The 23,599-nt window shown below is 34.3% G+C and overlaps 6 protein-coding genes across 6 annotated transcripts; 2 read left to right on the top strand and 4 right to left on the bottom strand.

The window, feature by feature from the left end:
• Positions 1-1,131: 1,131 nt before the first annotated feature.
• LOC119634429 (pre-rRNA-processing protein esf1) lies at positions 1,132-3,509 on the bottom strand. Its single transcript, XM_038028590.1, has 2 exons — positions 2,609-3,509; positions 1,132-2,547 (listed from the first exon to the last, which is right to left on the bottom strand). The coding sequence occupies exons 1-2, from the start codon at positions 3,419-3,421 to the stop codon at positions 1,132-1,134; spliced, it is 2,229 nt and encodes a 742-aa protein (XP_037884518.1). The 5' UTR covers positions 3,422-3,509.
• A 103-nt stretch (positions 3,510-3,612) lies between these two features.
• Positions 3,613-7,267, top strand: LOC119636566 (poly(A) RNA polymerase, mitochondrial). Its single transcript, XM_038031973.1, has 3 exons — positions 3,613-3,808; positions 3,884-4,739; positions 6,109-7,267. The coding sequence occupies exons 1-3, from the start codon at positions 3,706-3,708 to the stop codon at positions 7,013-7,015; spliced, it is 1,866 nt and encodes a 621-aa protein (XP_037887901.1). The 5' UTR covers positions 3,613-3,705; the 3' UTR covers positions 7,016-7,267.
• Positions 4,799-5,874, bottom strand: LOC119636574 (tetraspanin-2A). The gene has a single exon (XM_038031984.1). It carries the CDS (start codon positions 5,665-5,667, stop codon positions 4,948-4,950), a length of 720 nt encoding a protein of 239 aa, XP_037887912.1. The 5' UTR covers positions 5,668-5,874; the 3' UTR covers positions 4,799-4,947.
• A 1,143-nt stretch (positions 7,268-8,410) lies between the features above and the next one.
• On the bottom strand, positions 8,411-10,272 carry LOC119635300 (N-alpha-acetyltransferase 30). The gene is made up of 3 exons (XM_038030055.1): positions 9,178-10,272; positions 8,874-9,119; positions 8,411-8,767 (listed from the first exon to the last, which is right to left on the bottom strand). The coding sequence occupies exons 1-3, from the start codon at positions 9,937-9,939 to the stop codon at positions 8,603-8,605; spliced, it is 1,173 nt and encodes a 390-aa protein (XP_037885983.1). The 5' UTR covers positions 9,940-10,272; the 3' UTR covers positions 8,411-8,602.
• A 6,437-nt stretch (positions 10,273-16,709) lies between these two features.
• LOC119641365 (histidine-rich glycoprotein) lies at positions 16,710-18,060 on the top strand. Its single transcript, XM_038039966.1, has 2 exons — positions 16,710-16,932; positions 17,078-18,060. Exons 1-2 carry the CDS (start codon positions 16,918-16,920, stop codon positions 17,480-17,482), a joined length of 420 nt encoding a protein of 139 aa, XP_037895894.1. The 5' UTR covers positions 16,710-16,917; the 3' UTR covers positions 17,483-18,060.
• Positions 18,061-19,004: 944 nt separating this feature from the next.
• Positions 19,005-21,941, bottom strand: LOC119640360 (ras guanine nucleotide exchange factor R). The gene is made up of 2 exons (XM_038038328.1): positions 21,754-21,941; positions 19,005-21,203 (listed from the first exon to the last, which is right to left on the bottom strand). Exons 1-2 carry the CDS (start codon positions 21,896-21,898, stop codon positions 19,189-19,191), a joined length of 2,160 nt encoding a protein of 719 aa, XP_037894256.1. The 5' UTR covers positions 21,899-21,941; the 3' UTR covers positions 19,005-19,188.
• Positions 21,942-23,599: the final 1,658 nt, after the last annotated feature.

A 23,599-nucleotide genomic window follows, 5' to 3' on the forward strand; every position in this document is an offset into this window, starting at 1 on the left:
TCAATTCATGCAATCTTGTAATCTCAGTTATCGATTTACAACGCGATAAAAGTAGGTTTCTTATGTCGTAGTTTTCTTTCAAAATAGAAAATATTCGGTAGCTTAGGAATGCCGACTGCCGCTTTCAAGTTTACTTTTCGTTCATCGAATATATTCTTTCTAAACAAATTTTTTAGACGATATCTGGCCGTAACGGTCTTTTTTAGATGTCCAGTGTATCCGTGTATCTTCTTTTAAATTGTCAAAACAACAAAATGAGGTTTTCGACAAAGCAGAGTTGCCAAAACATTTTTCAAAACAAAACTCAATTTTAAGGCCTTTTTCCCCAGCAAAAAGGAATTTATAATCAATGCATATCGGATTTTTAAGTTCCATTGATTTTGATAAAAGTAACGTGACCAATACTTATGTAAAGCGTAAAGGATGGAAATCATGTGATATATTGATATCCGTCCCTTGATATAAACATTATTGGGATCCTTCACTATTTCCCAAGTACAAATATCACGTCAGATGACGCTAACAGCAGCGGCTTTATGAATATTAATTAAAATTTGTTTTCCGGAATAGCCACATTTGCAATAAATATGCATTTGAAGACATTTACAGAGTTATTCCGTGAGAAAGACGTTTTTTGCCGTCTACTGTGTTGTTTGTCTTTAGCGCACATTTCGTGCATTTGCGGGTTCATGTTCTCAATGTCGTGAGGAGGAATTTTGGGAATAAACCAAGCCAGTGTCTAGTGCAACATTTCAACAGTTTTATCGCTTCTCGTTAAATTTCCAAAATTGAGTATAGAACTTTAGATTGGGACTCAAATATTTGCTTAGCAAAATTCTCTATAAGCATGATCGAACTTGTTAGCTTGAAATACCTAACAAACGGCTTAGTGAACATAATACGAACAATTAAACCAACTCTGCTACAATTTCTTTCTTGTTGATCTTTAAAAAATGTATTGATCACACGTATTGTCCATGAAGAAATATTTCTTATTTTCCGTGGCGAGTGAAAAATAGCGCAGGTAATCACAAGTAAAGTGAAGCGAAAACTATAATTTTTACATTATATACGAAAATACATTTTATTTTACAAAATTTTGTAATGACCAATTAAAAAGCAAATGCATTCTTAATTCATTCGAATCTTCCTTTTCAAGCTTCTGACCAGCAGAGCATTCTCAATTTGCTTTTTATTTGTTGTGGGCGGTTTCTGCACATCGTCATCTGTGCACTTTCTTTTCATTTTTTCAGATATTAACTTTTCCATACCGTTCGTCTTCTTAAAATGAGGATTTGTAGGATCAATGTTAAATTCGTGCGAGTTGAAGACCGCCTTAAAACGTTCGTCGTTGACGTTCATTTCAAAAGTATCTTCAACCAGATTGTCTTTAAAAGCAGAATCTTTTGATTTTTTGGCATACTTATGTCTCTTCTTTTTGGATTTCTTTTCCTGTTCAGTTTTAATAATTTTTGCTAAACTGAAATGTTGCTTGAATTGTTCATTAGCCTCATCGTCATCTAGAAGCAATTCCAATTCTTTGACTTGTTTCTCATCTTCCTCATTATCTTCGCTCTTTAGATTTTTACGCTTTTTATTTCTTTCTTTAACTTTACCAAAGGGCTCGATAAAATCGCCGTTTGCAAACTCTTCTGTAAAATAAGGATCATTCATATCAATGTCATCGGGAGTTGAATCGGATCCTGCATCGGAATTCTCGATCCCCCCTTCGTTATGTTTAAATTGTAATTTCTTCCTTTTGCGTTCTTCCTTTCGTTTTTTATTCTTTACAGCACGTTTCTGCAGTATTTTTTCGATGGGCGTTAAAACTTTTTTATCCGTTTCGCTTAAATCCAGCTTCTTATTATCTACTTCGTTATCGTTGGACACCTGCCACGTGAATTCCATATCGTATTTCTTTCCTTCCTTCTCTTTCAACTCTTTTTCGCTAATTTCCGCTAACAAAGCTTTATATTTGCTGATAATCTCCTCCTTTTTATCAAGTTTCCGTTCTGACTCTTTGTCCTCGTTGCGTTGCGTGTCAGACTCTCCCTCATAATTATCTTTATCTTCATCTTCGCTACTACAAGCTACAATCTTACGTAACTCTTTCTCGCTGATGTCATCTAATTTTCCACTTGAGAGTTTCTCACCTAATTCTTTGCGATCAATAGCGGTTTCATCCCAAGTTAAGTCGACTTTAGCTTGCTGTAGAGCAGTAGTGGTAAATTGACGTGGTTTATAGCTGCTTACATCCGGTAGTTCATAGCAAACGTCCGTTGGTTCATCCCCATCAAAGTTTGTATCGTTCGGTACAAAACGTAAGTCTATTAGAGTAGCGGAACTTTCATATTCTAAGCCGTCGCATTCTTTGTAAATTTTGTCGGCAGTATCTGCCCCATCGCACTCCACAATCGCATAATAATAACGTAAACGACTGAGCTGATATTGTCGCAGTTTCTCAATGTGATAATCATCTCCTTCTTCGGCGTCGCTATCTTGCTCTTGTAATAAATCTTCACCACTTTCAGAATCTTCCTCATTCTTCTGAAATTATAGAAAATACTTTAAATAAAAGAAGAACTACTTCTACATTTTCAAATGTCACCTCTTGAATATCTCTATTAGTTTTTCGATTTGAGTTTACTAATTCAGGTGGGCCATGCAAATCTTCTTCGGCCATACGAGCTTTCCCAAATTCCGAGGGATAAATTTTTACGCTTAATATACTACCTCCGGGAGATAAAAAAGAACTAAACAAAATCATTAAATCTATGGCTCGAATACGGTCCCAATCCATATTGCATAGCGCTAACCGATGCGTTGAATACTGAATTGTTTCCGCATCATTTTTTAATTCTCCCCATTCTTGCCGTACATTATCCATTGATAAAACAGGCTCTTCTTCAGAGGATTCGGATTCATCTGAAGATGAGTCAGTCAGGAGATCACCTTCTCCTCTAGCATAATCGATATTAGGATCCAATAAACGGTGGCTTAATGTTGCAACAATTTCTTCGCTCTCCTTCGCTGAATCATCAAATTTATCGCTTTTTTCATCCTGTAATATAGCTTGCTCTTCCCTTAAGCGTTCTTCGGTTTCGAGATTTTCTTCATCATCTTCATCAGAATTTAATTCATAATACCTTCTCAGATCTTCTGAAGAACTCTTATTCATTTTACGACCATATTTGTCCACATGGCATTTAACTTTGAATTTATTATTTGTGAACATTTCCTGAAAGCGTTCATCGATCTTTACTTTCCTCTCAACCTTGGTAGGAATTTTGAATCGGGGATCCGAGACCAGATGCTGAAAACGTTCATCCTGCAAAACACCACCAAAAACATTTGGCTTTGACACGTCTTTCCGTTTTTCCTTTTCTAAATTCATTTTCATATTTGTCGATTCTTTAGCCATTTTCTTATTAATTTTCAATGCAATTCCGCAACAATCTGTGCAATATTTGTTGAAAGTGAATTGTACATATCAATCAGTTCCATGTGCACAAAACTGTGTTGCCAGCGTCATCGAAAGCAACAACGAGATTTTTCTTTAGACATTTCCCATAACATGTTGATTTCCTGCTGACCGAATCAGCTGTTTAGTTGAACTCTTCTTTTTTGTTTTTTTTTCATTTTGAATATTTCCATCTCTCGACTTTTAATATAATCTTTTGAATTATCTTTTAAATTATAAGAATTATGCAAACAATCAACCGCCGTTTTTACACATTAAAATTCTACCTTAAACGTTTGCACTCTTTAAATTACTCAGCCAGTAACGCACCGCCAGATAACCATGTCTGTAAGTAGCTAAATATGTTCGAAAATGTAAACAACTCTAACGATAATGATTATTCCTTTTTTGGCTATTGTGTAGTTCATAGGAACACTTTGGAAGATATTGTTTTGCAGCGACAATTGCAGGCGACGCGAAGCATTGTCGTTCAGGTTAGTTCGAAGAAATCCTTCCCTGAGTTATATCATTACTGTAGCACTTATGGCCGCATAATGGGCGCTCATCACTATTGCGTGCCACACGAAGACAATCGACATTATATTTTGTTGGAGTACGAAAATTCTGAAGAAGCTTCCATCGCCATAAATTGCTCTGCTTACAATGATGAAATGACTGGAGTGCCAGTAAGATCTCCGTTCCTTTGGTTTAGAGCTGCGAGTAAAAAGCCATTAAAACGTGAAATCCAATTAAGTAAAGTACCGGCATTATGTACCGTTGATGGGAATTTATGCATAGAGCAAGCAGAATTAAATTCCTTATTACGTGAAGCTAATAACATGGACGAGCAATTATCCTTGCTTTATCAAAACACAAAGCTAAATGATCTAGGGATACGTTTACGATTCTTAGCTGCTTTTCAAGTTCAGCAAGCCATGTACGGAATGTTTCCTTTAGCAAATGCTATACCGTTTGGTTCTTCAGTGAATGGATTTGGTAAAATGGGCTGCGATTTGGATTTGATACTGCGCTTTGATCAAGAATGTAAAGCAAAAGGAAATCAAGCACACGAGGAATCGCGTTTAGTGTTTCATACCAAAGAAAATTTAATAAACGGTCGTTCTCAAACCCAAAGACAGATGGAGAGTATTGGCGATATGTTGCAATTATTTTTACCAGGCGTTTGCCATGTGCGCCGTATCCTTCAGGCACGTGTGCCAATTATAAAATATCACCATGAACACTTGAACTTGGAAATTGATCTATCCATGAGCAATCTGTAAGTATCATATATGCGGTGCGGTTTTTTTTTTTTTTTTAAAGACATCCTTGAATCTTGTTATAACGATTCACGTTCCTTGTCAACTTAGTTTATTCATTTTAAACTTATTTGCTAATTATTTGTAAGACAATGAATCATCTTAAGATCTAGTTATAAAAAATCGTCAAGCCTATGCAATAATAAATTTTAGCAGAGCTGATTGATTTTAATGTCGATATGCACGGGCTTCTTCCTCCTCCTTTTTGACAGCCTGTATAAGAATGAAACTCATAACACTGCAAACAATGTTTAACATGGCCAATGTAAGAGCTAGTGCTACAATCCATGACGACTTATCCTCAAAAAACCAAGTGAGTTCATCGACGCAGCCATTGAAAAAGGCGTTGCCGCTGACCGCGTCACGGCATGAACTTGGTAGAGGTTGATGTAGATCTAAATAATCCCAGGGACCGGTCGCGCCACAGCATCCAATATTTTCTTGTATCATATTTAAAACGTATGATGAATATCTCGTTTCGGATGTGCTAACAAAGCGATTTAAACTGCTTAATAGCAAAGGCTGTAAACTGGAATGCATGGTGCTATAGTTAAGTAAAACACCTGAACCAGACAACGCAATTATAAAACTGAAAATTTGTGCGCAAATGTACACCAGCAAGGCCAAAGTATTTTCCATAAGTGCGCTTAAACAGCCTAAAAAAGCTACCGCCATCATGATGATACTAATGGCGATTAGAATGTAGACACCAATATAAAAGGATTCAGCTTCCAGGATACGTAGCCATTCGTTGAAGCCTGGCTCTGCTCTTAGCCATACTGTCAAAGCAAACAGGGAGGTGGCGATCATCCAGGCCACCACATTGAAGCAAAACAATGTGTACTTTACACAACCAATTTGTTTCTCGAGAGAATTTCCAGCAGCCATCACTACGTCCGCACTACGAAATATTGACAGTCTGAGTAATTTGTATTATTAACTATGACTCAATTTTAATCGAGTCAAATATTTTTAAAGTTTCAGTTGCACGTTACAAGCCTCTAGTTTTCTTATTTAAAAAAAAAAAAAAAATGTGTTAAGATTTACTAGCAGGTGTGTATATAATCAGCGATTATTTCTATACAAAGCAAAAAAGTTGGATGAAACACATCGAATGTGTATTACTCAGGCTTTATCAATGCGTTTCTCGCATAGATTAGATAAGATATGTTATGTAGAATTTTTGAGATAACAAATTAACTTTGTATACACACATGTCACATGTATATGCATTTGTGATCCGATGAATAACTTACCAAACTTAGCAAAGAGAAAATGATTATTTTCGTGAAAGTTAATAAGTCCTTATGTGTATTTATATATTTCCAGATCCGGTTTTTACATGTCTGAATTGTTATATATGTTTGGTGAATTTGACGAGCGTGTAAGGCCGCTTACATTTTGCATACGACGTTGGGCAAATGCCTGCGGTTTAACGAATCCCTCTCCAGGTAGATGGATTACAAACTTCTCTCTCACTTGTCTGGTTATATTTTTCTTGCAACAAACTAGACAGCCAGTATTACCTTCCATCAATACTCTCTTTAAATCGGCTATACCCAGTGACATACGCGTTACAGAAGATAACGTAAATTGTACATTTGCTCGGGACTTTGAAGCGATCGGTTTCAAAAGTCGAAATAAGAGCAAAATTAGTGAATTATTGTTGCAATTCTTTGAATATTATTCCCAGTTTAACTTCCACAATAAAGCTATTTCATTGAATGAGGGGCGGCCGTTGGAAAAGCCCGATCATTCAGCGATGTATATCGTTAATCCTTTGGAACAGGCATTAAATGTCAGTAAAAATGTGAGTTTAGAGGAATGCGAACGTTGGCGTATAGAAGTGCGTAATGCAGGTTGGATATTAGAGTCTGAAGTAGATCAGAATCATGAGCATGATAAAGAAGAGCAATGGGGCTTATTAAGTTTGTTTAAAACGCCTGAGAATGCAATACTTAAGCCGAATGCATTCTTCAAACCACGAATTTTAGAAGTCAGCGATTTATTCGATAAAACGGAGGAACCATCCAACGGCAAATCGAGAGATTTCGATTCGACATTGTTAGTGGACATTAAGAATAAAGAAGCGAAACAACAAAAACAAAATACTAAAAAGTCAGTGGTCAACGGTCTGAAACAAATACGTTTGAGTACATCGGCCAACACATCATCAGGCTCTAATAAAACAATGCAACTCATGCCTCCTACAAAGAGTATCCGGGGTGGCTCGTGATTTGGCCAAGTCGAAGCATATTTACTACTGCCAATTTTCAGTTTTAATTGCTTTAAACTTAGCTGGAATGTGGAATTCGTTGTGTAGATGAGAAATTTTTTTAAGAAATGAAAAAATATTAAAAAACAAAAGTAATTAACTTTGTTTGTTATTAAACTTGTGTACGCTCTTTCGTACAAATAACAACGACAACAATATTTTTATTCCTCGACTATTTCATATTTAAAAAACATGATACCTGTACATTATATTTTGAATATTCTTTATTTACATTGATTTTCTTTTTTAAATGTTGATTTTTTGCAATTTAGTGTTCTTCGATCAACTCGCTTTTTATAATTTCCTTTCGACGTTATGATTTCGTCTCTTCTTGTTTTTTTTCCTTTAACCCAATTTCAACATTTTTCATAATCGTAACCTACGTATACGCCCACCGACATAGGTGTGCGTACGTGTTCTATGATAATATCGAATACATATATGCTTGTTAATATGTAATGAAAATGTGTTACTGATTATATTAATTATTATATTGTGTCTTCTCTCTATATGTGTATATATAAATATATATTTCTCTTTTTAATAAATTCAATCAACAAATAGATCGTTAGTATGAGCGTATGGATGCAAAAGGTATTTCATACAACAAAATAAATAGAAGAATTTATTAAGTAGTAGGAGCAAAGGAGCTAATAAGATCGAAGAATGAACGAACACATTGCTTACAATTTAGTTAAGCCACAACTTTTTTTTTTTAAATTATCAGTTTATAAACTTTTTTCGCGTATTTACGGCTAATTAATGAATTATTAGCTACTTATTACATATTAACAAAGTTTGCGTACATGAAATTTATTATTAATATAAGCCAAATATAGCCAGATTTCAGTTCCATGACGGATGAAGGCAAAGCTTATTTTGTTGCTTCTCTACTTAACTTCATAAACGACATTAACAGTTTTCCTAAATACTCCAATCGTTTATTTCTTTTCTGCTGGCAAAATAAATTTTCAAAATCCAAAACCATAAAAGATCTCTTACAAAATATATATTAAAAGAAAGAAGAATACACATACGTACACACACACACACACACGTGTATACATATATATATATATCAAAAAAAAATACATACATGCATATATTTATATATATATATATTCATGTATATATATATATATTTATATATATATATTTATATATATATATATATATTTATTTTTGTGTGTGTATTAGTGTGTGAGTGAGTGAGTGTGCGTGTGTGCGTTTGAGTAAGGAGGAGGTGTAGTGGGTGGGTGAATGCCTGCATGTATTCAGTAATTTACAATTTTCTGTTAATTCATTGCTCCCTGTGTCTGCAAGTGTCAATGACGAGAAGAGTAAGTCAATTTTTTTGTATTTTGTTTTTTTTTTTAAATTAATTTAAACAAATTCTAATATTAAGTGAATTTCCTTGTTCGTTTCTGTTTTGAACAATTCTTCTAATGCTAACATTACTGTTTTCTGGTTCACGAACTTTAGTTGTCCTTCGAATAGCCACGCTAATAATTTGGCTAAATTAAAAATCAAATGTTGGGCAAAATAATCTCATCTAAACCAAAGCTTCAAACGGAGAGCATCCACACCGTTCAGATAGTAACGGAAGAGGCGTTTGTCGCGCACAAAGCCCAAATTCTCGTATAAACGCAGTGCAGGCACATTACTCATTTCGGTTTCCAGGACAACTTCATCGGCATTATCGGCTAACATTGCCTACAAGCGAAGCAAACATTACGGCAAAACAAAATAAAAGCATTCACTGAGGATCTGTTTTCCTGTCCAATAAAAATTTTAAAATTCTTGAATTCACTTAAATTACCTCAATGGCTTTTTGGACCAGAGTTGTGCCAATTTTAAGTTTCCTATATTCTTTACGTACGGCTAACATAGCTATGTAACCACGCCTTACATTCATATGCATGTCCAGCTTACACACAATGGCACCAACATATTCATTGCCGTGGGCAGCCAAGAAACATAACTTTGGCCAATTGTAAATGAAATAGCGGTACGTATAGATGGAATACGGTTCCGATAATTCGGCTTGTATCAAACGCATAATATCCTTTAAGGAGAATTGAAGTTGCAGTATTTCAACAGACACATCACCGTACGATACTTACATGCATTTGCAATTCGGATTCATATTCCTTATAAGAAATATGAACACTAGCTAAATTCAATTCTTTAGATGCTGCTATCGATTGAGAATGGGTGGGAGCAGAGCGAGATTTTTCCTCTTCGTTTGTTAGTGTAATTTCACAACTGGCAGTGGTATTACTGAGACATTCTTTTAATACATATTCATTCTCCTTTTGAGAAGATTTATTTTCAATGGTCTCGTGCGCCAAACCATTGGGCAGTTGTTTAGCTGCGTCAGCATTAATTTCCATAGAAGAGACATTGTTCAGGCAATATCCGTTTTCGGTTTCAGATTTATTAGATACCGCAGATGTTTTCTTATTGTTACGTTTTCGTTTAGTTTTCTTAACTATGGCCACTGTTTCAATTGTTTTTTCGGGTGAATTATATTCTGACCCATGATGATGGTGTCCATTTATATTTTTGCACCCATCTTCCGCAGGTTCTTTAGTTTTCGAAGAACTGGCCGCTATGGTTGAAAGTGTTTGATTAGTTTGTGTTGCTTCAAATGTTGTTACTAGGCCATTGACCTGGGTGTCTATGTTCAGCTGTTGCTTCAGTTGATCATTCAATCCATTACCGATGACCTTTGCCGCTTCCCCCACCAGACCATCGTCAAAATTTTTCGACGTTGTGTCATTGGCCACCCCCTCTGTTTTGAAGTTTTTCTTTTTATTTTTAGATTTTTTCTTTGTTGAAATTTGTTGTCTATGGCCCGCAGCAGGGCCATCTATGTGCTCCATGACTCTTGATATACAAAATAAAACGGCCTATAAGCTCCTCTACAAAAATATACAATTTCCCCGTTCTTTCTTTTTATATGACTGATGTTTCTGTGTATTTACGGATATTCTCCTTGAAAAATGACAGACAAAACCTTTTTCAATTGAAATTTTCGAAAATATATGTTCTGTACAATTTTTTTCGTCAGGTTTTGTGTTTAGTCACATTATTAAAATATTTACAGAATTTCTTTACTTTATAAGTAGAATTTAGAATTTTATATGTAATTCTTATTTTTTTTGAAAGCTTAATACGATCTCTTCCTCGCTATATGAATTTTTCTTTTTTTCACTATGTGATATTTAGTGTTGCCAAGCAGTAACTATAATTGCAATACTCTAAATTAAGAGGCGATGCTTCCGAGATGGCAATTTTAAATATTACAAAAATGCGATCTTTTGAAAAATTAAGAAGAATAGATATGTGGAATATAAAAAAAAAAAAATTTATTTTAGTTACAAGCTGAACGAACGGTAAACTTTTCAATTATTTTTACAAATAGAGGAAAAGTTAATAATGTAATAAGTAAAAATCAAGAAAACGGACTTATCGCCTGCAATCGAATCACTTTTGTATGTTCCTCAAAAGTTTCCTGGACAACATCACAGAAATGTCACAAGGCAAATCCTAAGCTTTTCTTTTCAGTTTTCAGCTGCCGTGTACCAATTTTAATATAAAGTCAGAAGAATCGCGACAAAAGAAACAAGTTAGCTCTCTACCTCTTACGCGTAGTGAAAGGTCAAAACTTCAGAATCTGTTTGAAAAGGTAATATATGATATTGCGACCGTCATAAATTGCGATGCAATTTATTTTATACTAAACGTTGAGAATAATATTACCTGGCAGTGCTGAAATCAAAACTTTGGTTCTTGCTTTCAATCAATTTCGGTTCTATGAAACCACTTTTTGGCCATTATTTTCCAACAATTTTTTCGATCTATAAAAAGTATATTTTTTTATCTATATAAGCATCATATCTCATTTATTCCCTAAAAAAGATCCTGCTTTCCAATTTTTTTTTTGTTTCTTAATAATCGCTCGACGTAAAAACAAGTCATAATTAACAAAACTATTAGGACAGGATGAATTTTGAACTGGCTTTTGAGAAGTAAAAATTAGGAAATCGAACACGCAGACAACGTAGGCTGCCAAAGAAAAAAACAAATAACGAAATAAAAAGTTGTCACAATAATATGTTGTAAAACTTACATCTTTTAGTTTAAATCGTGTAACATGAAAATAATTTAAAATGTTTTGTAATCCCATTGTAAGCAAATTCAAAAAATTGCATCTTAAGATTGCAATAAATGTTTTTTTTTTTTTTTTTGGGAACATATGATGTGCGTGTTTTCATATTTTTGTTTACATAAAAAACCATATGACTTGCTAATCCCGGCAATGCTTAGTAAAAAACTTAGGATGTTTGTGTGCATCACAAATCTGATAAATTCGATGTGTTCATATTCATTGTTTTCAATGTATTTAACTTGAATTTCAATGCATGATATGCGCACTCGCTCTACGTTTTTCGCTAGCATGAACGGAATTTGTAAAAGGTTCATTAATTATTATAAGTAAGATTTCGAAATCAAAAGCATATAAAATATTGCGATTTTCAAGCAACTGAAACGATCGAAAAAGTAGTAGAGTACATATGCAATGGCCAACGTATTGACATTCTCACAGGATAGCTACCTCAATCCTCCATAATTATTAGTTATATAATAATCTTTCCCATTATATAATTAAAGCAGGGATCGCTTTGCAAAGTGTGCTTCCCTTTCTATCACCACACATCTTTCGTAGCACAACTTTGAATTCGTTCGTAACGCTTCAAATTAGATTAGAACATTTTGCAAATTTTGAGTTCTTCTTCTCCCATTATCCAACCAAGATAAACGCATTACACGTAAATAAATAAAATTATTATCATTTGTTTTCATTGTACAAACGCCATAATTTTTAAACTGACATATAAGCCACAACTTTATTGGCTTAGTCCATCTCCATTCAACAACCCGAAAAAAAAAAGTTTTTAAACTAACAAAATTTCATTGAACTTTGTTAATACATAACAATTGCAACACTTTCCATTAATTAGGATAATTCTATTCTTAAATTGGCCATGCAAAATGGCTTTTTGCTTGAATAAGAATTAATTTTTTTTTTTTTTTTTTGGAAAGAGAGTTGTAGATTGGGCTCATTTTTGCCCATGAAAACTTGATTACCTGATATCTGAAGGCTCTCTACTCTAGGAATACTTTCATCATATAGAGTCTTTGAACTAATGAAAAAATCATTTCGTCTTTGCATAATCCCAAACCAGGAAGGACGAACAATTTGTTTTTAGTTAAACCCTTGAAAGTTTTATTTAGTAAGACCAATTCATTAAAATTCACAAGTTTCAGTTCAGTGGACATGCTTAAATATTTATGCAGATATATATATATATGTATGTATGTATTTTCGGTATTAACTTGAATGCAAGAAATTGCAATGTTTTTGCCAATTGCCAATGTATGGCTAATAGCTTGAGGAGAATGTCTACCGCAAACGTTACACAGATGGGCAGATCGATTTAGAATTCGATCATGATCAAAAATATATACAAATACATGCTATGGGGTGCTTGTGGCAAATGTTTTGACAAAAGGAATATACCCCGTATTTTTCGGTGGTGTATAGAAAATGCCCAAAAAAAGAAGAGAAAATATAATAGGTTGGAGGGAAAGTTCTGTCGTATTTTAAAGAAATTATTTCAATTAATTCATAAAAATACGTTTTTTTTTTTAATTACAAGAAAAATTACCTGCCCATTTAAAATACGATAGAACTTGCCCTCCAACCTATTACTTTTATTCTATGTCCGAATGTCCGGTTAATTGAAACAAAAATGGAAAGAATTGAGGTAAACGGTTATAAAAGTTGCAGTCAAAAATGAATTGTTTTCTTTCCCTCCCTGTCACTCATTCAATATTTCGTGTTGTATTTGGCAGTCTTGATAGGTTTGGCATTTGCTGTTGGAGCTTTCGGCAGCGTAGGATGTGTTTATTTCGATGTAGAATGACGAGCTTTCTTGTTACAAACAGGATAAGAAGAAGAGGGCATCTGAAATAGCAGGAATGTCTGTAATCAAAGAAAAGGCACTTAAGTGACTGTATTTTAAATGTATATAAGAAACTGAATTGTAAAGATGGGGAAAACCAAATATACATTCATGGTTCGATGCAGTTGGCACCTGGCGAAAAGATTAACAACAATTTACAGACAATTTACTGGTAAAGGAAATTAACGGATTGAAAATGTCGAGATGAATTTAGGTAATGGCGTCTCGCTTATATGGAAAAAAGTCAAATCGAAAGTGACCCGTGAGAGTCGAGCCAAGGGAGTTGAATTGCAATATTCGAACGGAGAAGACCCGAACGATAATTAAATCGTTATAAATATGCAAATATGTAAAAAGACTTTGCGATTTTTTCCGCTGGGTAACCTGGCTAATGCCTATATATCGGGACAAACTCACCTGATTGTCTCAAACGAACACACGGTATTTCTGCTTACATTTTTTGTGAAGATAGTTTTCTAATTCTTCGCTCGTGTAAAAAGTTGTATTGATTTGCAAATGAGTAAAATACCTGAGGAAATACGCTATGTAAAGCTTTTTTACTATGAGAAAGCTGAAAAAGCTGCACAAAGGAGAAAAACAACATTGTCAAGTGTGCGATGAAAATGCTGAATTGAACGAAGGACCCGGGAGTCGTTTTGCTCGATTGCGTTTTAGAAATTTCAGGGATGTCAAAAATGCATCTCGCAGTTACCAATATAAGTTCGTGTAAATAATTTGTAAATAGATCTCCTAAGTACTGTAAGTGGGCACCTATGCTATCCTAAAAGCCATAATTCAGCGGTACGAGGTTGATTTCAAAATTGACTTGAAATAATACTTAAAAGTTCACGAGAACCTATTAACGTTGTAATGAGGTAATGCTACGTTAACTTCCGGCATGAGCTCCACGATGTTCTTTACTCGAATTTAATTGCAACAGCAATTAAATTTGTACACTTGTTTGCACATATATGTGAGTTATTTATGATTCCGTTTTTGTTTTTTTTTAATTTTTTAACCACAAAATGACGATACAGTTATTCTGGGAAAAAAACAACAACTCTATTTCTACCGCACTCACTCAGCTCTCCACTTGATCTTGTAAAAAATCTGATAAATCTGATCGCTGAAATGGTTTAACATATGTAAGATCAGAAAATTATAGTTCAAATTTTCAATAGTGGTTGGTTTGTAAGCACTTGTATGTGGGGAACTGGAGTCTTCGTAAAATCTTGAGAATGCCATTGCTCAATATTTCATGTATTATTTAAAGCGCGCGATAAGAAAGGAGTAGTGAAGAGAAAAAAGTTCATAAGATTTTCACAATTAAGCAGCACTATGAACAGTTCGCTGCGAGAGAGAAAGAGAGAGAGAGAGTATAATAAAATTTGAATTAGTTTTTAAAAAGAACGCGACAAACGTTTCTCTAGTCTTTGATTATTCGCCCCGAAAATTATGGTCTTTTTTAAAGCGACGAAAGAAAACTGCACACGATATTAAAAAATTACCTATTGATAGATTACGTAATGGACATCATAAAATTGTTAATTCATAAATCGTGTATGTGAAGTCATGTGTAAATTATTGCGCTTTTGAACAATCTATTCAAAATATATTTCATATTTCGTAGGAAAATTTTTTATGTTGCTTAGAAGGAGAAAGAGAATTGTAAAAGAAAAGAAAAAAAAAAACAAATTTATATATTATATATATTACAAATATATATGTATAAATGTTACATGAAGGTTGCAAAAATAAATGAATGAATAAATGGTTCAAAAAATAAAAATTGAAACGAAAAGGAACGAATAATTATTAGTATTTTATTAGGTTAAATATTTTTCGGAAAGTTAAAAAGACCTTTCACTATTTTTTTTTAAACGAAATCGCATAATTAGGCAATTTTTATTTATTAACTTTATGGTTAACAGTCAAACATACAGGGTGATAGCGTATGCTTTAAATCTTACGTAACCCAGTTACCTAGATATACTAGAGTGTGTTTTATAAGTTTGAATTTTGAATTAAAACGTTTTCTACAGTTTTTTTTTTTTTTTTTATTATTTTTAAATTACTTTCATTCACCTAACCTAAGCCACCCTGTAAGGAATACATAAATAGGCATGTATGCAAGTCAACGTTTATATAAATCGAGTCGTATGTATTTACATTCGGATTAAACATTAACATGTATGTAGGTCCATTTGTGTTTTGGTCTTATTATGCATGAGTTCAAACATATGTATGTATGTATATATATATATATATATATATATATATATATATATATAATAATAATAATAATGCATGAATATGCACATACACGAATACACACATGCATGTGCATATGTTTGCAATAAGGAAGTGTTTTCGGTAGATAATGATTTGCCACGTCTTTGTCTGTTATTGTGTTATTATTACTATTTATTTATTTATTTATTTTTTTTTTTAACTAAAAATTTTCCTTTTTGTTTCTGTTTTTTGCTTTTTCTATTTTATTAAACATGTCACAGATGTTGCAATTTGTACATATGTGCTTTGTTGTTGTTGTTGTTGTGGTTGTTATTTTGTTTTTCTCATTTTGTATTTTGTCTCACAGACTTTAGGTTAAATATGATAATTGTTACGTTACGCTACACAACTAACAAACAAACATTAAATGAATTTAATTAATTTATGCGAGTAAATGTTGGTCGATAGCCAAGAACTCATGTTAAGCGCTGCCATTTAGTAAATGCAACAAATCGAAAAAATGCCAAATTGCTTGGATGATTTGGACGAATCCTTAGATTTGTGAAAATTAAAAAATATTCCATTAAACGTTCATTTTCATTCACGACCCCCCCCGCGCCCCCCTAATCCGACGAAATTTCAATTCATTTTATTTTAATGGCTCTTGGTGTTTCTTTCTTTTGCCCTTAATTAAGGAAAAAAGAAAAAAAACAACCGGACCGTTATGTTATATTTATTAATTACAATCTCATTCCAGTTCTTCGATGCTTCAGAACCAAGCCTTCGAGTTGATTTCTTTTATGCGCATTTGCCTTGCACTTGTCTTCTTGTATGTATAGGTGCAACTAATCTGTATTAATGTAAGGTCGTCTGCGGTCACGCATCAAGCAAGAGAGACCAACCGGTTGCATTAAAAAAAAAAAAAAAAAAAAAAAAAAAAAAAAAAATGAAACAAAAAAGAAAACACATGACAAATGTTTACATCTTCTACTCCTCCTGCGCGTGAAGATTTGGCAGCAAATGCCGTATCGCTTTTCAGTTACGTATTGTATTTGTTTAATTTCAACAAAGCAATGCAAAAAATGAAAACAAAAGTAAAAAAAAAAACAAGTGATCTGAACAACATTATCTATCCATTTTAAAAAAGTTCGTTAGCTTAGATTTGTATTGAGAGTAATAATGCTTTTGAATGTTAGATGGACATGCAGTCAGGTTCATTCAGCATTGATATATGCGTATTGTTGTTGTTATCGTTGATATATGCAGCATTTCTAGTTATTGTTTTTGTGTGCTTGCATCCCCCTTTAATATTTAAAACGAATGAGCGAATTGGTTTGCGAGTATATATATTTAATGTCAGTTACTTATAAGCCAAGCTGAAGGTATAAAAATCACAGTTAAAGCCTAAGCGTCTTAGAGTAACAAAGTCTCCGTTGTGACCACACCATCGAAGTTTGCTTTATCAACTCGACAAGTCCCGTAATCGTGTTGTGCCCAGGAATTACAAGCAACAAGATTGTAGCGTGTGTCCGAACCATTCAGTTTCAATCGTTAAAACTCATTTTTTAATTCATATCTCATCCACTAACTAAAACAAACATGATCAAGTTTATTGTAAGAAAACAACAGAAAAAAAAAAAAAAAAAAAAAAAAAAAAAAAAAAAACTATCAATCAATTTATAAAAATTGCTAACCATATAGGTGTGAAGAAATTAACTAACAAACAAAAAAAAAAAAAAAATCATTTATTATATTTTAGGTATTGTGTTCGTTTGTTATTGTTGCGAGCACGTTGGAAATTCACGATTTGGGTCATTATGGTGGTCATGAGCAACATGAACATGTGGAATACGTTCATCACGAATCCGCCCCCCAACATGAGGAAACCGATGTTCATCATCATGTCGAACACAAACACGCCACATCCCATCAAAGTGTTAAATTCCATCACTATCACCCTGTGCCAGTTTACATTAAAAAGGACGATCAGCATTTAGTTAAAAAGCCAGTGGAAATCGGCGGCACTAAGCAAAAATTGAAACAAATTCATCCCGAAACTGAGAAGAATTACAATCACGGCGCCGTGTTAGAAGAACACAGCGAATCTAAATTCCATCATTATGGAGAGCCTCATTACGAACACTATCATCATCATCACGAATAAAGGCTCAAAACTAAACTGTAAACCTTCGGAGAGAAAAGCGCCTCTGTGTGATGTTCCTTTGCCGTTGCCTTTGCCTTCGCCTTTGCCGTACAAAAGAGGAAAAGGCAATGCCAGCAATAACCACTATTTTAACAATTATCGAAAAGTTTCTCTTGGATTTCTTTCACATTCCCTTAACAATCCATCATTTGGCATAAAAGTAATGTTGTTGCTCTTCCCTTTAAGATTGATTCATCTGCGTAATAAATTAATAGAAACGAAAATGAATTTCACGCCTTTTAACTGAACTTTTCAAATGAAAGTTTCCTTCGAATTGCGTCAAGACTCTTAAAAAGCTTTCATTTCATTTGTCATGCACTGATTTTCTTGTCTAGCTTGCCTAGCGAAGGGGCAGGATACCGCTGCAAGCGATTATCAACTGGCTGGTAGGCAGGGGAGGAGCTTTTCACAAGTGCCAAGAACATTATGTGAAACAGGGGCAGAGAGTGAAAATGCTAAAGAACCTGCCCATACTCAAATCTATCCCAATTCCAATGTAAAAAACTAGTACTAGGGAAAGCAAAAACAAAAAAAAAAAAAAAAAAAATCAAAAAAGTCATTTTGACTTTTTTGCTTAGAGGAGCAATAACTCAATTATAAACATTAAGTAAAATGCTTAAAATGATTGAAAAGCAAATTAACCCTAATAACCGTAGCGTATTCAGAACAACGTTACGAGGATGTTACAAATCATAAAACGTTTTTTTTTTGTTTATGGGTTATTTCTGATATGCCAGATGCCCAGGCTGCTTAAACGATGACATTTGAGCGTTTTGTTGCGACTGGTTATGCCTTTGGAGTATCCAAACTGAGACACAGTTAGCGACTCGTATCACCCCGGTCCGAGTAGACACCCAATATGTAAGATGTTTATGACTATCTATTGTTAAAATTCAAGTTTCATCCAGAGTCATCCATACTTCTCTCATCTATTTTTAACAGAATTGTTTAAATTTCTTTGCAAAAAAAAAATGCTTTGTTGCAAAAAATTGTTCGAGAAAATTTAAAAAAAAAAGTACTATTTTAAAGAAATTTTGAGATACTTTTTGATTTTTCTTTTCTTTTTGGCTGATAGTAGAAGACACGGCCCCAACCTCCAGGGACAGATCATTCTCGAAGAGAACATTTTAAGAAGAGATTTTTTTTGTATAGCTTTGTTGAAAAGTTGTTTAAAATTTTTGCAACATATTATGTACAAGAGCCTAGCACTTGTTTAAGCATACTTTTTGGGGGTTCGCGAAAAACCTTGTCACTTAAAAACTGTTTTATTCGCAAATATATCGTTTTTTCTATTTTTCATAAAAATAAAAATACAATTAGTTTTTATTTTTTTTAAATATTTAAAAAAAATGATCAAATAATTTATAAATTATAGACTTTAAATAATGGGGGAAGGGAGGCAGACAGAGAGAGAGAGAGAGATAGAGAGAGAGAGCGGGAGAGAGCGGGAGAGGAAGAAAGAGAAACAAAGAAGGGGAAAGATATACCAAAAATAATTAAAAACGGGAAGGAGAAGAAATATACAACTAATTATGTAAATATAATTAAATAATTGAATAAATAAGATTAGCGCTGAAAAAATTCATTATAAAGATCCTCCATAAACTCAGATTATTGGCAATTATGTGAAATTTGGATTTCGAATTATTCTGCGGTCGAGGTTTGGCTTAAACTTTCGGTGGCGGACGTAGAGCGAAACTGGTTTCAACATCCCTGGCATTGGTGCTGCGATGCGAGGATTTTTTTGCCGAATTAGCGTGTGCGCTGCCGCCCCGTTTTCCACGTTTGCCAGGACTGTGACGAGAAGATGTAAGACCTTTATACGAATGTTGCTGATACCCGGTATAGGCATCGTGATTGTTCGCGTACTTCTGTGCATAATTATTCTCATAATCTAAAGTTTTGTACTTGTGCGACCGCGTTGCATCGTAATTGCTATTGCCTGAATCCTCGTATTTATTGCCCGATGATTCTTTCTTCACCACATATTGATAGGGTGTTAGAATTGGATATTCTTCGACATTAGTACCGCTTGGATCTTTCTCGTTTTCACTAACCGAAGAATCAGTATAATATCCAGCAACTAGGCCACCGCCGCTGCTACCGTAACCTTTGTAATCGGGATGTGGAACGTCAGCAGCTTTTAACTTGCGGTACTCATTCTCCACGCGTTGCTTTTGTTTCAAAGGCATGGAATTAATGTCATGATAAATTTCCGAATTGAAATACAATTTATTAGATTTGCTGCTAGACGCACTTGTGGCGGGTTGAAAATGTTCCTCAGTGTTCGGTGGAGTTATGACATGCGTGTGATCGAATTCCTCGAGGTTCTTTAAGGCGGAAGCATGATCGAATTGATCAAAGTTGGCTTTAAGAGGTACGCTGTAGGGCTTCGAAACTGTTTTTACCGTGGCCGTTTGTAACGGGGCCCGGGTTTTAATTTTATACACAAATTCCACATTCGGTGGCAGTACTTGAGTTAAATCTGGTGTTTGTATCTCATGTTTACCTAACGGTGAAACCGCTAAACTCGAAAGCTTGTTCGAATAGGGTGTTTCCTGTTGATAATTGATGGGTGTTGAAGTGTACCTTGGCTTGGTAGTACTTGAACCGAGTGGTTTTCCCTCATTGCCCGGGGCGTTAATTAATTTATAATAAGATTTCATATCTTTTTGTGGAGTGGTAAGTATTTTTCCTTCAGCCTCCAATTCTTTCATATACTTCATGACGGACTTTTCAATTTGCTTCATAATCTCGGCTTTCGGTATTTCAGTGGAAGCAGACACACGTATTTTGTCTTCATCTTCTTCGACTCTTTCCTCATCGCCCGAATTCATTAAATGGTATAGAGCGCTCGCAGGCTTATAACTATATTTCGTTCTGTAAGTTCGATCGACCTCTGATTGAGCAGCATTCTCACCACCGGAGTTAGGATCTTCATAGATTTCATAACCGTGACCCGACATATCTTTTTCATAAACAGGAGCTGTGGGTGCGTACTGACGTGGACCTAGTTCCTCTGATAGTTGGGCTTCTTGCTGCAGTTTTTGCTGTTGATCCTGCGGTTTTGTTAAATATTGGCCTTGTTGTTGTTGCATTTGCTCTTGAAATTGAGCCTGAAATTGTGCTTCGGTTAAACTTTTAACATGCGACTCTTTACGCTGTTTAGACGGTTGTTGTTGTTGTTGTTGTTGTTGATGATATTGATAATCGTTTGTTATATGTTCTTCGGCGGTGTGTGCCTCTTGCTGTTGTAATTGTAATTGTTGCGACTGCTGTTGTTGCTGTTCGTTTGCTTGTTGCTGCTCTTGTGTTGACTTTTCTGCAGCGTCTTTATTTAAAACATAATAACGGTACTTGTTTGGCTTGCTAATGACTTGGAAATGTTGCAATTCCTTTTGCATAGGTTGTTGATATTGAACTTGCAATTGCTGCTGTTCGTGAAGCTGTGGCTGAGCTATATTCACAGTTGCTTCAGGTTGAGCTGGTATGTGTATTGGTTCACGCAAACGGGAACCAAACATACCCATTGCCTTGGCAACGTACTCTTCAGCAGTTTCGGAATCCTCCAAAGAATCTGTCGGTATGCTGATGCTACTCGTGTACTTGGTCGTTATTTTTGTATGTAACGGTTTATTCTCAGGACGTATCAGATTAATATCGACATTATTGTAGGCATAATCTGCATAAAGAACCAAAACGAGAAAAAAGAAGGCATGTAAATATGATTCTGTGTCGACTCCCATAAACGAAAATATAACTTTGCGATTCGCTCATCTTATCTATCTATCAAAGTAATGCTTTACTAATCGACCGCCTGCCAAGACTATTCATCCCTTAATCGGTTTGTCGAACTCTTTCCCATCTTCCCTAATGTTTGCACATACAACTCAAACATATACATTTCTCATCGCATCACTCTCTCTTTCTCCTTTTCTATACCAAGAATCCTTTCTATTCTTCACGTTCTGACACAAATACAAACAAAAGAAGAAAAAAAAGAGAAAAGAATCTAGAGAAATGTTTCGCTTAAAGGTAGGTATTCAGGGATATTTTGTTCGTTAACAGATAGACGCTTGATTCAAATCATTTAGATAGAAGTGTTGCGCAATGACCGATAAGCGGGGAGACAAAAGTTTCGAAATGAAAATCTTCTTTAATGGACCAGAATATATCATAGGCGGATGATTCACCCGCTTATGATCTCGTAGAGTGTATGTGAGTTTACTTGCCTGCAGCATCGGCAGAATAAACGCCAGCACGACGATATTGATTGGTTTCGCTATGTATAGAGTCGGCAGATGGTGCTTGTTCAGTTGCTGGTTTTTCAGTTACATCACTTACATCTTCGGTAGCTTTTTTGGCATTCGCCAGCATTCCCGGTTTGCGCCGGTACAGTGGCTTATTGGTTATGGCCTCATTAAAGCTAAGCGAATGTAACTAAAATGAAAAATAACTGTTTGTGAATGTTTGCCTTAACCGCGATATACGATCTTAATTAATTCAATTTAATGTTATTGACTTTTGATGTTTTTCCTTTTTTTCTCTTTATTTTTCGTTTTTTTTGTTTTTGTTTTAAAACGTTTAGTCGATGTGCTATGTATTTGATGATATAACGGGAAAACACTTTCGCTTTTATTTTTTTTTTGGCACGCTTGGTTAGCATACCCAGCCACCAATTGCCAGTTACCTACTACACACTCATGAATCCGTGCACGCACAAACATGATCATAATACATATCGCACTTTGTAGTTCATTAACATCCATTGTTAATGATAAATTGTTAAGTTTGTTACAAAAAAAAAAAAAAAAAAAAAAAAAAAGAAAAAAGCATAAGACAAACGTTGCTTATCCTGACATTAGCATTGTCTTCTAACATTAAATCACATAAATGAATGAAGCAAAATCAATAAAAAATTATTTGGTTTCACATTTTAATCCAGTTTTGTTTTTCGCCTCGCTTGGGTCTTTTAGTTCAATTAGTTTTGCCCAGTTATGCGTTTCCTGCTTACGGAAGGATATCCATAAAAAAATATACATTGTATACAATGTCAGTAAACTTTTTTGCTTTAGTTGTCGCATTTAATTCAAAGGCATTATGTTTTGTTAATTATGTTGCGTTCGTTATCATTATTATTATTATTATTATTATTATTATTATTATTATAGTTAGTTAGTTACTTACAATTAGCAGGGCTAAGTAAACAAATTTAAACTGGTGCGCGTACATTTCACTTCGATATCTAAACATCAATTGTTCGCATTTACTGACCAGTCTGATGCTTTTATAATGTGAATAAATGATTGAATGACTGACTGAATGACTAAAAACTCTTCATGCACTGTCTTTCTGTATATCTGTTTGTCTGTCTGTCCGTCTGTCCGTCTATCCGTCTTTAATGCATTTGCAGCAAAGCAAAGGTAATATTATTATCGCATGTAAACATGCAGTCTATTCTTTTTATTGTTATTGTTGGTGAGTTTTTTTTTTTTTTGCTTGCAATAAAACACTTTTTTAACGAAGCAGCGGAAAATAATATGAAAACAAAATTGTTTTTTTTTTCTTTTTTTTTTCAATTTTTTGATTTTTTTCTTTTTTGTTTTTTTGGCTTACTGACGATATGCATTTCTTCGTTTCCTCCTTCTCTTTCCGCTGTTACACCATCACAATGTGATAACAGTAGTTATTGCTCTCAATACGTGCCCCTCTCATTCGATTTGATTGTATTCGCTCTGGTATCCAGTATCATGACATTTTTATGATATTTCTTTGCATTGTTTTTATGTTATTAGCAATTAACAATTTCTTTCTCTGTAAATCGTATGCGAGTGCATTGCATTAGTCGAGCCCGATATAAACACTTTGTTGTTTAACAAAACTGAATACAACGCGTGGTTTCTTTTTTTTCTTTTCTTCTTTTTTTTTGGCCATAAATGCATAAGAAGTCAAGTCACATTTTTCCACATACAAGTAATTAATATGATAATGGTGCGTGCGTGTGCGTGTGTGTGTGTGTGTGTTTTTTTTTTTTTTTTTACCATCAGCAATAAATCTCGATCATACAAATATCGAAAC

The sequence above is a fragment of the Glossina fuscipes genome, unplaced genomic scaffold, assembly GCF_014805625.2.
Source record: "Glossina fuscipes isolate IAEA_lab_2018 unplaced genomic scaffold, Yale_Gfus_2 0, whole genome shotgun sequence".
NCBI lineage: Eukaryota > Metazoa > Arthropoda > Insecta > Diptera > Glossinidae > Glossina > Glossina fuscipes.

Excerpts from the sequence above, each read along its gene's own strand:
- LOC119636574 (XM_038031984.1), bottom strand. The coding sequence starts at position 5,667 with ATGGCTGCTGGAAATTCTCTCGAGAAACAAATTGGTTGTGTAAAGTAC.
- LOC119635300 (XM_038030055.1), bottom strand. The coding sequence starts at position 9,939 with ATGGAGCACATAGATGGCCCTGCTGCGGGCCATAGACAACAAATTTCA. Across the intron at positions 9,120-9,177 it reads AATCCGAATTGCAAATGCAT|GATATTATGCGTTTGATACA; the intron begins GTAAGTATCGTA and ends TTCTCCTTAAAG. Across the intron at positions 8,768-8,873 it reads TGGTCCAAAAAGCCATTGAG|GCAATGTTAGCCGATAATGC; the intron begins GTAATTTAAGTG and ends CTTCGCTTGTAG.
- LOC119640360 (XM_038038328.1), bottom strand. The coding sequence starts at position 21,898 with ATGCTGGCGAATGCCAAAAAAGCTACCGAAGATGTAAGTGATGTAACT. Across the intron at positions 21,204-21,753 it reads TTATTCTGCCGATGCTGCAG|ATTATGCCTACAATAATGTC; the intron begins GCAAGTAAACTC and ends TTCTTTATGCAG.
- LOC119634429 (XM_038028590.1), bottom strand. The coding sequence starts at position 3,421 with ATGGCTAAAGAATCGACAAATATGAAAATGAATTTAGAAAAGGAAAAA. Across the intron at positions 2,548-2,608 it reads CTAATAGAGATATTCAAGAG|AAGAATGAGGAAGATTCTGA; the intron begins GTGACATTTGAA and ends CTATAATTTCAG.
- LOC119636566 (XM_038031973.1), top strand. The coding sequence starts at position 3,706 with ATGCAAACAATCAACCGCCGTTTTTACACATTAAAATTCTACCTTAAA. Across the intron at positions 3,809-3,883 it reads ACCGCCAGATAACCATGTCT|TTCATAGGAACACTTTGGAA; the intron begins GTAAGTAGCTAA and ends GCTATTGTGTAG. Across the intron at positions 4,740-6,108 it reads GATCTATCCATGAGCAATCT|ATCCGGTTTTTACATGTCTG; the intron begins GTAAGTATCATA and ends ATATATTTCCAG.